This window comes from Antechinus flavipes, chromosome 4, assembly GCF_016432865.1.
Source record: "Antechinus flavipes isolate AdamAnt ecotype Samford, QLD, Australia chromosome 4, AdamAnt_v2, whole genome shotgun sequence".
In the NCBI taxonomy this organism is placed as follows: Eukaryota; Metazoa; Chordata; class Mammalia; order Dasyuromorphia; family Dasyuridae; genus Antechinus; species Antechinus flavipes.
Genome location: NC_067401.1, coordinates 451874590 through 451889340, shown reverse-complemented (window position 1 = coordinate 451889340; position 14751 = coordinate 451874590). Strand labels below are relative to the sequence as shown.

The following is a 14751-nucleotide window of genomic DNA, read 5'->3' as shown; positions in this document are numbered from 1 at the left end:
GCATCGTATTTTCATCTTTTTGTTGTTTGCTTTTTCTTTCTCCTTCTGATCTGATTTTTCTTGTTCAGTATGATAAATATGAAAACATATTTACAAGGATTGCATATGTTTAACCTATACTGGATTGCTTACTGTATTGGGGAGGGAGAGGGAAAGGAAGCAAGAAAAATTTGGAACACAAGGTTTTGGGAAGACAAATATTGAAAATTATCTTTGCACTTATTTGGAAAAATAAAAAGCTATTAAATTTTTTAAAATATTACTTTCTTTGATTCTGACAACAATCGAAGGTGATATTATCCCCATTTTGCGGTAAAGAAGATTGAGGCAAAGATTAAGTGACTTGCCCAAGATCATACAGCTAATCTGGATTTGAACCTGGGGTCTTTCTGACTCACTGCTTTATTCACTACATCCCCTGCCCACCTCCAGTGTTCATCAGGCCTCATTGTCCCTGCCTCTTCCCAACCTTTTCTGGGAATCAGAGAATATCCCTTTACAAAGCCCACAGTAGGAAGCAATGGAACAAGGCTGAGGTTTAGAATCCAAACACCCAGGCTGATACGGAGGCCCTCTCATAACCCTCGGGTGCCTTTGACCTCGTCATCCCACTCATCCCCACGACTCTCACTTTCCCCTTCTGAAGTTCCTTCTTGCTCTGAATTATAATAAATGGAAATGTGATGCTGTAGAGAGTCAGAACTCTGGAGAAAGTACGTGAAACAAGGTAACTCAGAGGAACGGATGAGACAATGGTTACCTAGTTTAGCTGTGAGTTCTCTAGTTCAGTACATGTACTTAGTACTTAATATGGTTCCACAAGATTCACACCTACGATGATGTAATTATAATAGAGTATATAAGAGCCAACAAGGACTGGACGAGAGACATTCGTTCCATCTCCCACCATTGTGGAGGCCGGCCTGTCCTCCTGCTTCCCCGACTGAGACCAAGGCCCGTCTGAAGGGCCTCCAGAAAGCTGGCCTGGACCCCAGGCAACGAGACAGACTGTGAAGGAGACAATAAAGAATTTATCCCTGGCTACTCTCCCGGTGATTACTCTGCTGAAACGAAGGCTGGTCCAAAGGCCTCCAGGCCCTCCCCTCCCGAGCCGAGCCGGCCCTCCCCTCCCGAGCCGGCCCTCCCCTCCCGAGCCGGCCCTCCCCTCCCGAGCCGGCCCTCCCCTCCCGAGCCGGCCCTCCCCTCCCGAGCCGGCCCTCCCCTCCCGAGCTGACCTTCCCCTCCCGAGCTGACCTTCCCCTCCTGAGCGGCCCCCCTCCCCTCCCGAGCGCCCCCTCCCCTCCCGAGCGCCCCCTCCCTCCCGAGCCGACCTTCCCCTCCTGAGCGGGCCCCCCTCCCCTCCCAAGCGCCCCCTCCCCTCCCGGGCCGGCCCTCCCCTCAGGAGCGGGCAGCTTCCAGGGCCCTCTGGCGGCCCTCCCCTGACCCAGGACCGCTCGGGCCGCCGAGGCCTCCCCATCCCCGGCGCTTCCTGGGTTTCAGGCTCTGCTTTGCTCAGGCTCCTCTCTGGGCCACCAGGCCCCGGGTTTGCTGCAAACCGCCCAGATTAACACTAACATCCCCTCGGACCGCAAGAAGTCGGGCAGGCCGCGGGCGAGGATACAGTGTCCGAGCAGGGGCGCCCGGGGGCAGCTCGGGCCTGGTCGGTGAGAACTGGCAGCAGAGCCCAGGCAGCCCGGACGGACCCGCCCCAGGTACACGAGATGCCCCCCACGAGGTGGAGCGAGTCACGTGATCCAGGCAAGTGAGGTCATCGATTCTAGAAAGGTCTCCTCCGTTCGGCCTTTTAGCAATAAGATCGTCAGGAAGCGGGCCGCGAGGGGGCGCCACGGCGTGCAGAGGCAGCTCTGGGTCAGGAAGATCCGCTCCGCGGGTTCAAACCCCGGCCCAGACACCGGCTGTGTGACCGAGTAACCCCTGCTTGCCTCAGTTTCCTCATCTGCACAAATGAGCGGGGAGGGAAGGCGAACCCTCCAGTGTCTTTACCAAGAAAACCCCAAAAGAGACCAGAAGGATTGGACACAACGGAAAAGGTCTGAAGAACCACAGTGCGAATAACTTCCCATCTGGAGAAAAGGCAAAGCCTTTCATTAATTAATTGAATTAAATTAATTAAATTCCACTTGAAAATCCAGCCCAGTGAAAAAACACGTAATTAGATAATTTGTCACGATAGAGAGCGAGGAGGATTCTCCAAGAAAGTTGGCGAAAAGAGGGCAAAGGACTAGATCCCGCCCGAGGCAGAATCCGAGGGGGGCTCTCAGTGACCTGTGCTTGTGCCCGAGGGAAGTCACGGGGACACTGGCCCCAAGGGCTGGCTGAGCCACGTGGCTCTGGGAGGTCCAAGAGGAACAGAGAGAAATGGGGCAGGAGAAGAATCCCAGGTGGGAACCAGCATGAAGGCATTTGGGAGACAGTCTGAGGGGGAAGAACAGCAGCGGTCACCTCGTGGGGTACTGCAGACCACCTGGACAGAAGAGGATTTATACAGGGGGCTGGGGAGCTCTCCAGAACCAGAAGGATTCTGTTGTAGTAAAGGGAGAATCCCACTATCTGGGACCTACTAGATCTTTCTTATCTTTGGCGGTGTCTGTCTCTCTCTCTCTCACCTCTCTCTCTTTCTCTCATCCCTCTCTCTCTCTCTGTCTCTCTCTCTCTCTGTCTCTCTCACTCTCTCTCTCTCTGTCTCTCTCTCTCTGTCTCTCTCTCACTCTCTTTCTCTCTCTCTCTGTCTCTCTCTCACTCTCTTTCTCTCTCTCTCTCTCTCTCTCTCTCTCTCCTCTCTCTCTCTCTCTCTCTCTCTCTCTCCCCATCTCTCTGTCTGCCTCTGTCTGTCTGTCACCCCCCCCCAAGGACCCGCCCTTTCCCAAAGGGAGAGGAGCTGTCGCTCAGACACAGATCATGAGTCCCTTAACCGAAGCTCTTCCAGCAGAAGCCAGGACGTGCTGTGACGACATTTCTTCTTCGGGAGGAGTTGAAGAGGGATTGGGCCCCTGTTTCCTTCGAGCTGAGAAATCTGCTAAGCATGTTTTAAAATCTGCCTCGAAGAATATTTCTTCGTTTAGTAATAGATCATTGTAAAAGCTAAAAAATCATTTTGTAAAAGCTAAAAAATCATTTGCTTGCTTGTATAGAACCGCTCGGCTCTCCTGCAGGAAGAGAGCCTTATGTCTTTGAGTCTGGAGGTCAAGGATGCTGGAGACTCAGAGGAAATCTTGAATAAAATGGACGTGGAAATTGGGTGAATGGAATAAACAAGTCGAAATGCTTCAGGCTGAGTGACTTCAGGGGTCAGGCGGCTGGTAATAACAAGAGCCAACACTGACCATTGTGTTATTTGGATGATTGTATTTAGTTTGCATGGAGACGACCTGAAGAGCCCTCTCCTCTAAGAATATCGCCATTTTGTAGATGAGGGGACAGAGGCCTGAGGCGTCTGTGATCTGCCACGATAACAAGTCTGTGGCATCAGAGCTGACATTTGTATCGAGGTCCCTTTTGATCCAAGTCCAGCCCCGTATCCTCTCAATCAAGTAGCTTCTTTGCAATTGTCCAAAAAGCCCCACACTCCAGGGCACACTATAGCTCCGAGGACACAATGGAGGGTAAAAGCTTGTCTGTGACCCCTTCCCAGACTTCCCTCTTCCTTCCCACTCACTGGCCACAATCTTCCCCGGGGATCCCATTTCTACCAGGACACATTCATCCTCTGGGCTGCTGTGGTTGTTACTGTCTGTCCTTCGTTCTCGAAGAGGACCATGATATCAGGGAGGTGCCATGACGTGCTGAATTTAAGTGAGGGAGGACTGGACAAAATCACCAGCCTCAGTTTCCCCTCCAGAGCCGTCTGGGTCCAGTGGCTGGGACACCGGGTGCCTTTGGACTAACGACGTGGGAAGGAAGAATTCAATTGCACAGATTTTCTGCCATAAACGTGCTTTCAGTGAGCACGTGCCCTTGGAGGGGTCGTGGTGACATTTGACTGATGATGCTCCCAGGGTACTGGCATTTTAAAGGATAGTATTTCATTTTGCGCCTTTAAAACCGTTTCTCTGAGAAAGGGTCCGAAGGCATCACCAGGCGACCAGAGGGCTTCTCGACACATGAAAGGTTAAGAGTTCTCAGTATTAAGGTGCGATCTTCCCAAAGACTCCTGACAAGGAACATCCTACTTAGGGCTGAGCTTGAGAGTTAGATATTTAGAGAGTAAAGCTGGCCCAAAGACAAGCATTCTCCACTGTGTGCAGTCACACTTGGGCCCAAAGAGTTAATGAGGTTCGGATTCCATCTGATGAAAGCCCCACCCCGCCTTTTCCAAGTCAGCACATCTGCCACTTTATAAACTCAGCAGCGGGCGAGCTGTTCGGAGCTGGCTCCTGGAGCCTGGAAGCCCCTTCCAGGGGCCACAATTACTTTGTCGTTACGGTAAGAAAAAAAGGCAAATGTTTTTCTTTCTCATAGGTTATTGCTGTACAGAGCTCTGATTTTTCCAAAAGATCATAATAATGTTTAAAAAGGCACGGCAGGGTATAGTGGAAGGTGATGACCATCCGTCCCTTATTTGTTGAATTGAGATATGGAGCACTGTTTCCAAAATCCAGAGAATTCTGTGACTACTAATGATTTGGCAAGGCATTGGAAGACAGCAGATCGTGGGAATTGTAGGTGATATAAAAACAAAAGATATCAACCCAAAATGTAAATAAAAATATCCAACAAAAAGGAAAGTTAACTGAAGTAGACGTTTCTGATTCCCCAGAGCACGGATACTAAGGGTCAACTCTGAAACTACTGACATTATGGTCCTTTGCTTCTGATACAGAAGGAAGGATCCAAATATTCTGGGTTATAATAAATCACATGTTTATAATTAAGAAGGTGTTTTGTTCACAATCATAAAAATAGCCAACACAGCTACATGGATTACTGGATTTGAACAGCACTCTAGATAACAACGGGCAGCTAAATGGTACAAGGGACGGAAGGCCGTGCCTGGAGTCAGGACAGCTTTCTGAGTCTAAATCCGGCCCCAGATGGCGGTGTGGGCCACTTCCCTTCCTAGGGTCATTGGTGACCTGGATAACCCCAGACAAGTCACTTAACCCTGTCTGCCTCATCTGTAAAATGAGCCGGAGCGGCCAATGGCAAACATCTTTGCCAAGAAAAGGGATCATGGAGAGTTGGACACAGCTGAGAAAACATTAGTATATGGCAATAATAAACCTTAAAGTTGTCCACGCATTTTATAGAAGTCATCTCACTCAATCCTCACAACATCTGAGAGTTACCTGGGAGGTAACTGCTGTTATGAGCCCATTTTACAGCTGAGGAAGCTGAGCAGACAGAGGTTAAGTGTTTGTCCCAGGATCCCGCAGCTAGTAAGCAGCTGAAGGCAGATTGTGTCTCAAGTGCTCCTGACTTCAAATCCTGTGTTCTGTGCACCCAGTCAGGCTGCCTCCAATCTGAGAAGTGGGGGATGAAAATACAGCGAGCTCAATATTCATCGAATCAGTCAATCGATAAGGATTGATTTCGAGCCGCCCATGTGTTCCAAGCCCTGTGCTGGGCTTAGGAGGCACAAAGACTAAAGAAAAGTGGGCTTCCCTTCTTTTGGAGGGAAGCAGCATGTCCACAGATAAGAAGAGGCAATGAGGCTCCAAGTTAGAAAGGGTCTCAGCGACTGGGCAATCCCCCCTGGAACCAAACACAGACTCCTCCATGGCCAGAAGAGGTCAGCTATAGCTCTTTAAAGTTTGCAAAGTTCTCTATGCCCAAAAAGTTATCAAACGGTACATACCCTTTGACCCAGAAGTGTTTCTACCCAAAGAGATCTTAAAGAAGGGAAAGGGATCTGTATGTGCAAGAATGTTTGTGGCAGGTCTCTTTGTAGCGGCCAGAAACTGGAAACTGAGTGGATGCCCATCAATGGGAGAATGGCTGAATAAATTGTGTATATGAATGTTATGGAATATTATTGTTCTGTAAGAAATGAGCAGCAGGAGGATTTCAGAAAGGCCTGGAGAGACTTATGGGAACTGATACTGAGGGAAATGAGCAGGACCAGGAGATCATTATATACTTCAACAACAATACTATATGAGGATCAATTCTGATGGACCTGGCCATCCTCTGCAATAAGACGAACTCATTGGAACTTTAATCTGTTCCAATGGAGCAGTAATGAACTGAACCAGCTACAGCCAGGGAAAGAACTCTGGGAGACGACTATGAACGACTACATAGAATTCCCAATCCCTCTATTTTTGTCCGCCTGCATTTTCAATTTCCTTCACAGGCTAACTGTACACTATTTCAAAGTCTGATTCATTCTGTACAGCAGAATAACTGTGAAGACATGTATACTTATTGTATATATTGTATTTAATTTATACTTTAACATATTTAACATGTATTGGTCAACCTGCCATGGCGGGAGGGAATGGGGGGAACGAGGGGGAAAAGTGGAACAAAAGGTTTGGCAATTGTCAATGCTGAAAAATGACCCATGCATATGTCTTGTAAATAAAAAGCTATTAAATTAAAAAAAAAAGTTTGCAAAGTTCTCTACAAAGTTACTTCACCAGATCCTTACACCCTCATGAGAGAGGGGTCCTGTTATTATCCCCATTTTACAGACAGGAAGAGAAGGCAAACAGGACTTAAGTAGCTTAAGCCAGTAATTGTCTGAAGCTGGGTTTGAACTCAGGCTTTCCCGACTCCAGGCCGTGCTTGTTCTTCCACCTGAAAGCCCTTCAAACTTGAAAAGAGCGGTGGCCTCCTGCCTGCAGCCTCCTCCGGGCTCGACATCCTGAGCCTGCTTAAGGTCTCTGACTTGGTGTCCAGGATGCTCGCCCCAACAGTTGCGGTCCACTGGAGATGCTGCAGCTTGCCAGCGCCCGAGGAACCGTGATCCGCCGCCCCAGAGCACGCCCGGACGCTACAAGGAGCCAGCGATCCCGCCGCCCCAGAGCACTCCCGGAGGCTACAAGGAGCGCGCGATCCCCGCCCCAGAGAATGCCCGGAGGCTACAAGGAGCCCGCGATCCATCGCCCTAGAGCACGCCCGGAAGCTACAAGGAGCCCGCGATCCCCGCCCCAGAGCACGCTCGGAGGCTACAAGGAGCCCGCGATCCACCGCCCCAGAGCACGTCCGGATGCTACAAGGAGCGCGCGATCCACCGCCCCAGAGCACGCCCGGATGCTACAAGGAACCGCGATCCATCACCCCAGAGAATGCCCGGAGGCTACAAGGAACCGCGATCCATCACCCCCAGAGCACGCGCAGAGGCTACAAGGAGCCCACGATCCACCGCCCCAGAGCACGCCCGGATGCTACAAGGAGCCCGCGATCCACCGCCCCAGAGCACGCTCGGAGGCTACAAGGAGCCCGCGATCCACCGCCCCAGAGCACGTCCGGATGCTACAAGGAGCGCGCGATCCACCGCCCCAGAGCACGCCCGGATGCTACAAGGAACCGCGATCCATCACCCCAGAGAATGCCCGGAGGCTACAAGGAACCGCGATCCATCACCCCCAGAGCACGCGCAGAGGCTACAAGGAGCCCACGATCCACCGCCCCAGAGCACGCCCGGATGCTACAAGGAGCCCGCGATCCACCGCCCCAGAGCACTCCCGGAGGCTACAAGGAGCCCACGATCCACCGCCCCAGAGCACGTCCGGATGCTACAAGGAGCCCGCGATCCACCGCCCCAGAGCACGCCCGGATGCTACAAGGAACCGCGATCCATCACCCCAGAGAATGCCCGGAGGCTACAAGGAACCGCGATCCATCACCCCCAGAGCACGCGCGGAGGCTACAAGGAGCCCACGATCCACCGCCCCAGAGCACTCCCGGAGGCTACAAGGAGCCCGCGATCCACCGCCCCAGAGCACTCCCGGAGGCTACAAGGAGCCCACGATCCACCGCCCCAGAGCACGTCCGGATGCTACAAGGAGCCCGCGATCCACCGCCCCAGAGCACGCCCGGATGCTACAAGGAACCGCGATCCATCACCCCAGAGAATGCCCGGAGGCTACAAGGAACCGCGATCCATCACCCCCAGAGCACGCGCGGAGGCTACAAGGAGCCCACGATCCACCGCCCCAGAGCACGCCCGGATGCTACAAGGAACCGCGATCCATCACCCCCAGAGCACGCGCAGAGGCTACAAGGAACCCACGATCCACCGCCCTAGAGCACATCCGGAGGCTACAAGGAGCCCGCGATCCACCGCCCCAGAGCACGCCCAGAAGCTACAAGGAGCCCGCGATCCGCAGCAACAGAGAACTCCCGGACTCTACAAGGAACCGCGATCCGCAGCCCCAGAGCACGCCCAGACACTTCAGGGGTGTAAACGGCTTCCACCAGTGCAGATGATCAATAAATGTTTTTGATCGACTAACTGATGAACTCTAGGGCCGTGTTTGAGGCTCGGGTCTCGCCTAGGGTCCCGCGCTGCTAACTTTCCAAGATGGCCCTGGAGCAAGGTCTTCCTAATACTCCGCCTGAGCCAGTGCTCTGACTTGGAAGCCAGCCTGTCCTTTCTAGAAAGAGGCCCCCAGAAGGAAACTGAGGCTCAGAAATAGGGATATGTGACACATCCATGGGGATCATACTGCTGTGATCGATACCAGCCGACATTGCGCCTGGGCGGGGAGCTCTGCAGTAACGCCCTTCTCCACAGGGGGAGGATGGACGCTCAGGTCCGAGGACATCACTGCTCCCACCCCACCCCCAGCCTGTCTGCACAGTCGCTGCCCGATCTCACTTCTCAAGATGGAGGCAGCGGCCCCGAGTCCCCAAGTCATGGGTTCCAAGGCAGCTTCAGACATTTCTGCAAAATAGTCACTAATAACCCCAAAGAGTCACTAATATTCATACAGCCGCTCTAAGGTGCGCAAGGAGCCCCCAGGAGGGTCCGCCTCCCTGGCAATCACGGGGCAGGGGCAGGTACCTTCCTGTGGGAGTCAGCGAACTTCAGTTCAAATCTCAGTCACTCAGCGCTGGCCACCAGTAACAGCTCGGAAATCGGGTCCTGGGCCTGTGAGATGTGAGGCAGCCCAGGCGGATTGGGGCCCCAGAGTCCCAGGACCCATTATTTAAACCCTTCCTCCAGCACTCTCTGGCTGTGTGACTGTGGGCAAGTCCTTGAATGTCTATTTCTACTCCTCATCTGTAAAATGGGAACAATAATAGCATCTACTTCCCAGAGTTAATGAGGATTGAGTGAGATTAAATACAACAGAAATAATAGCATCGATCAAGCACTTTACAGATGTTCGATCACTTTATCTGCACAACCACCTGAGAAGTAGGTGTCCCGGGAAGTTCAAGGCCCACTGTACTACAAGTCCTATCTTGGGGACCTTCCGGGTCAGCATCCAGGGCCTGAGGCGCCTCATCCGTGACGGGAAGGGCTGAACGCAGCAGCCGCTAACTCTCCCTCCGGCTCCAAATCGCCGACCCTGGGCCTTTCTGGCCAGAGACCCATGAGATGGGGCAAAAGCACAAAACCGCTCCGCCTTGTGACTCAGGAGGGCCCAGGGCGCTCACTCTCCACCGGCCTGAGGTAGAGAAGACATTACTGTGATTGTCGCCCCCCTCACGGTGTTTCTCCAGCCATCAGCAAGCTTCTCATCACTGCCGTCCTGTGGCTGCTCTCACTGCGAGGGGCACAAGGCGGTGAAATGAAGAGGAAGGAAGTATCGGAGGCTCCTCCCTGGATCCACCGGGCACCCAAAGGTAACAAGAAGCAATTTCACCTCGGCCATCCCAGCAGGAAAGGCTCACAATGAGCATTAGCCAATCGACTGATTCAGGCTTATTTCCCAGCAGAACTTGCTGAAGAGGTGGAGAAACTCTACGGAAGACTTGGAAAAGCCATTTTGGCTGAGTCAGCCTTCATGTGGTGTGATTCTCCGTGACTTCAGCAAGAAAATGGGCACAGTGGAAATCGGGGAAATGATTTTGAAAAATACAGATTGAGCAAGAATGTTTGTGGCAGGTCTCTTTGTAGTGGCCAGAAACTGGAAAATGAGTGGATGCCCATCAATCGGGGAATGGCTGAATAAATTGTGGTATATGAATGTTATGGAATATTATTGTTTGGTAAGAAATGACCAACAGGATGATTTCAGAAAGGCCTGGAGAGGCTCACATGAACTGATGCTGAGTGAAATCAGCAGGACCAGAAGATTATTATATACGTCAACAACAATATTTATATGAGGATCAATTCTGATGGACGTGGCCATCTTCAGTAATGAGATGAACCAAATCAGTTCCAATGGAGCAGTAATGAACTGAACCAGCTACACCCAGCGAAAGAACTCTGGGAGATGACTAAGAACCCTTACATTGAATTCCCAGTCCCTATATTTTTGTCCACCTGCATTTTTGAGTTTCTTCACAGGCTAATTGTACGCTATTTCAGAGTCCGATTCTTTTTGTACAGCAAAATAACGGGTTTGGTCATGTATACTTATTGTGTATCCAATTTATATTTTAATATATTTAACATCTACTGGTCATCCTGCCATTTGGGAGAGGGGGTCGGGGGAAGGAGGGGAAAAATTGGAACAAGAGGTTTGGCAATTGTCAGTGCTGTAAAGTACATATAACCTGTAAATAAAAGGCTATTAAAATAAAAATTAAAAAAAGAAAAGAAAAGAAAAATACAACTTGAGGTCAAAAGGTGGCCAAGGATTCTAAACTTCTGAAACCTCGCACTTCTACATCATGAACGCTTTCTGGCAGAAAAGCAAAATATGGAGGACTAGGGGAGGATCAGATGTGATTCTGTCTCATCAGAGTCATCCTCTAAATCAGCCTCAGCCCTTTCTTCTCTCTCTCCCTCCTGCCCTTCTCAGATCCCATCAGCTCCAGTCCACATCCCCATCACTCCAGCCTCAGCCCCAGCTCATACCCCCCATCACTTCCCATTCCTTCCAATTCCCAGCCCACGCCCCCATCACATCCTGGATTTAGACTCTTCCTTGACCCTCAAGTCAACCAGGAACTGCACCATGGTTTCCACCTCCACAATAGTTCCCATGACCATCCCTTCTCTCCGCTCGGACGCCACCACCACAGTCCTGTCGGTCAGACTACATACATTTATTAGGCACCTGCTGTGTGCCAGGGACCGTGCTAAGTACTGGAGACACAAAGAAAGGCAGCAGCCAGTTCATGCTGTCCAGGAGCTCGTGGTGCTCTGGGGAGATGACGTGCAGAAAACCGAGCTCCTGACAGGAGAAACGGGTACTAATCAACAGAATCAAAGGAGACTCAGGAAAGTTTCCTGATGGGGGGAGAGGGTGCCCAGAAATGACTCCCACACTCCCACGTTCCCTCCACAATTCCCATCAAATGTCAAGAGGTCCCTTCCTGCCTTACTGCTGTCGGGATTTGGAGACACCCTCCCCCCTTGCCCCAGCCAAGCAACATTTTTTTCTTAAATCGTCTCTATTTTGATGTAAAAAGAAGGAAATGATTAACTCGATTTAGCTACAAAGAAGAATGGGGAGGTGGGTGCAGGGCCTGGATTTCTTCTGGCTCTGCTCTGGACAGTGCCCCTTCCCTTTGACAAGGTGACCTCGGAGACCTCTCCAGCACTGGGGTCCAGATCTGGGTGGGGGAGGATGCGGCCCCTCTCCTCAGGACAGGCCCCCTCTCCCCAGGACAGCCCCCCTCTCCCCCAGACTTTCTCAATTACTGAGAGCAATGCATGCTAATGCATTCTGGGCCTATGAATAAGAATCGGACTTTCTCCTCTTTGGGGAAAATCGGTTAATATTCATCACTCTGAATTCAGGCCAGACTCTTCCACTTGGGGGAAAAACCCATTTGATTTTCAGCATCTAAAGGAGAGAAGATTTGGGGAAAATGAATCACCTTCTCCTCGGACACCCCACTTCGTCCTCACCCCCAAGGAATTCCAAGAGATACAAAGTGATCTGAGAGATCGAAGCTATCACGAATGGCCCTCGGGGAAGGAGCAGGAGGAGGGAGCCAGTGAGCCCAAAGCCTGAATGATAGGGGGCAGGGAGCTGCCAGAGCTGCCAACACACCCTAGGAACACTAAGGCTGGTTTGGAGTCAGAGAAGGTAGATTCAGTTCAATTCAGTTTAACAAGATTGACTAAATGAAGAAAGGAAGAAAGGAAAGTAGGAAAGAGAGGGAGAAATGAAAGGACCTAGGAAGAAAGGAAAGAGAGAAAAAGAAAGAGAAGGAGTAAGGGAGGGAGGGAGGGAAAGGAGAGAGAAGGAAGGAAGGAAGGAAGGAAAGAAGGAAGGAAGGAAGGAAGGAAGGAAGGAAGGAAGGAAGGAAGGAAGGAAGGAAGGAAGGAAGGAAGGAAGGAAAGAGAGAAAAAGAAAGAGGAGTAAGGGAGGGAGGGAGGGAAGGTAGAGAGAAGGAAGGAAGGAAGGAAGGAAGGAAGGAAGGAAGGAAGGAAGGAAGGAAAGAAAGAAGGAAGGAAGGAAATAAAAATGAAAATAGCCCCTGACCCCAAGGAGTTTACATTAAGAGTAATGCTATATAAATGCTAGTTATTATGACTGAAGCAGCTAATGGATAGAGCACTGGGTCTGGAGTCAAGGAGACCTAAGTTCAAAGCCAACTGCAGATACTTGTCACTTCCCTTCTGTCTGCCTCAGTTTCCCCACAATAGCACCAACTTTTCATAATTATTCTGAGGATCAAATGAGATCATATTTTTAAAGTGTATGCACACCTTAAAGCACTCAATCAGCGTTAGCCATCATTCTCATCATCATCATCATTATTATTATTATTAAAAGGAAATAATACAGATAACTACAGATAAAATATATCCCATCAAAGACCAGACTTAGGCTCTACCATTAGAGGAACAGCCTCAGGTAGAAGACGGCCCTGGAACTGCCCACAGACTCCTTCCTTCGGGCTCCCACTTTCTCATGCAATGGGAGGAGCCCCAGGACTGAAGCCTCGAACCCCTCTGACCACCGTGGCTGATCAGGACGTCATGGAGTCTCTTCTGAATCAGATGATGTTGGGGGGAAGGCGCTGCTGTTATGGAAGACACGGACACACCCCTTAGCCCGTCTCTAGGACGTTTCCCAAGATCTCAGCAGGACAAGAGGGAGGTCCGCTGGAAACAGCCACGCCCTAGCTATATGGGGAAAGTCCACAATGCTCTGGGTCCAAAGGCGGTGGTCTCGGGTCCTCACCAGGCCCTCACAGATGGACACAAAAATGTTGAGGACAACGGCCAGGATCGGATCCTTCCCAGGGAGGGCAACGTGGCGCCCCAAGCCTGGGGAAGGCTCCAGCGGGTGCAAATCCTGGACAGCCTGAAAGCCCCTGCCCTACAAATCCTTGGCAGAAGGGTCTCTCAAAATGCTCCTGCTCCATTTCTCTTTCTGCTATATACAATTCTCTCCCCTTCATTTGCCCCGTCCTATCCTGTCTAGAATTTCAGCTGGGGTTAAAATACAATTTCAACAACAAAGTTCAACATTTCAAGCAATTCCTTTTGACTGTGAGACACTCGCGTCTTAAAGGCATGATTTATTCAGAGCCGGAAAAGAAAACTAGTTAGCTCCTTGGTAGCGGACAGAGCAAAGTCATTCTATTTCTCTTTTCTCACAAAAATACACCAAGAATGTGGGATCACGGGATCACCGGTACGAAAGGGCAAGGGCTGACTTGGCCTGGAAGGGTGTCATGAGGTCAGAGCTCCCCTAAAACATCGGGGATCCAGGGTCATGAGAACTTGGCGTTGGGTCCTGCAGGGATCATTCAGGGGCCCAGTGACCACAGGGCTCAGCCCTTTGAGAAGACAAGAAGGTCTTCCCCTCCTTGTGCCACTGAGCCCAAGACCAGTGGGTGTTTACCAGGGAGTCACCCGTCACTCTTTCCTTCCACTGTCAGAAAGCACTGCCCAAGGGGCCAGAAAACACCTTTGCTCCCCTCCCCCCAGTCACTCTGTCCCCTTGCGCCCATCAGAGATAAAAAGAACATCTCCTACCTAGTTCCTCCTGAACTGGGCTCTGGTTTTCTGGCTGAACCTTTGACGACGAAATTTTTGGATCTTAGCTGAATGACTATCTGTGCAAAACAGACGTGTCCAGACTCAGAGGGGACCTGGTGAGGAGGTCGGAGGTCTGGAAGTCCTAGGTCCTGTGTGTTGAGGCTGACGGGCTCCCGTGTGCCAGAAGACGGCCACCAGCAAGAGAAGGGGTCCGAGCCTGCCCTGTTTTATAAAAATACAGCAACTGGACATTATTGTTAAGGCCCCGGGGGAAGCAGGACTGTCTATCACGGGCCCCACGGGAACTTTGTCTGAGCGGGTGGAGGTATCCGGGCCCCCAGTTACAAGTTAAGCTCCTGAGCCCCCTTACCGCTGGTCTGTCCAAGCCTGTGTCTGTGGGCTTTTCTTCTGTGGGTCGGAAATAAAGACCTGACTCCTACACCACACTGTAAGCCTTTCTTAATTTCCCACTTTGACATGCCCGCAGCCCAAGCTTTAAACAATTCCCAGAGCACCAAGAGGGTTTAGCTGGCCAGCCGGGGTGAGAAGGGAGAACCTGGCCTGACTTGGGACCGAACTTGGTCCAGGATACCCCATAAGGAGGAGGAAGTGGGGGCGAGAGGCCCAGAGCTGTTGCTTATTGTTACACGGCTGCCCCAGAGTGGGCCCCTCTCGGCTATTTAACCATCTTCCCTCCCATACAGAGGTCCTGGACCTGGAAA

At 51.3% G+C, this 14751-nt stretch overlaps 1 protein-coding gene across 1 annotated transcript in view; it reads right to left on the bottom strand.

The window, feature by feature from the left end:
* The window catches only part of SLC44A5 (solute carrier family 44 member 5), a 244435-nt gene extending 229927 nt beyond the window's left edge, over positions 1-14508 (bottom strand). The window contains exons 1-2 of the mRNA XM_051996842.1: positions 14400-14508; positions 14027-14089 (exon numbers count right to left, since the gene is read on the bottom strand). Coding sequence (XP_051852802.1) covers positions 14027-14089; positions 14400-14508 — 172 coding nt within the window. The remainder of the gene's footprint in view (positions 1-14026; positions 14090-14399) is intronic.
* Between the last annotated feature and the right edge of the window lie 243 nt (positions 14509-14751).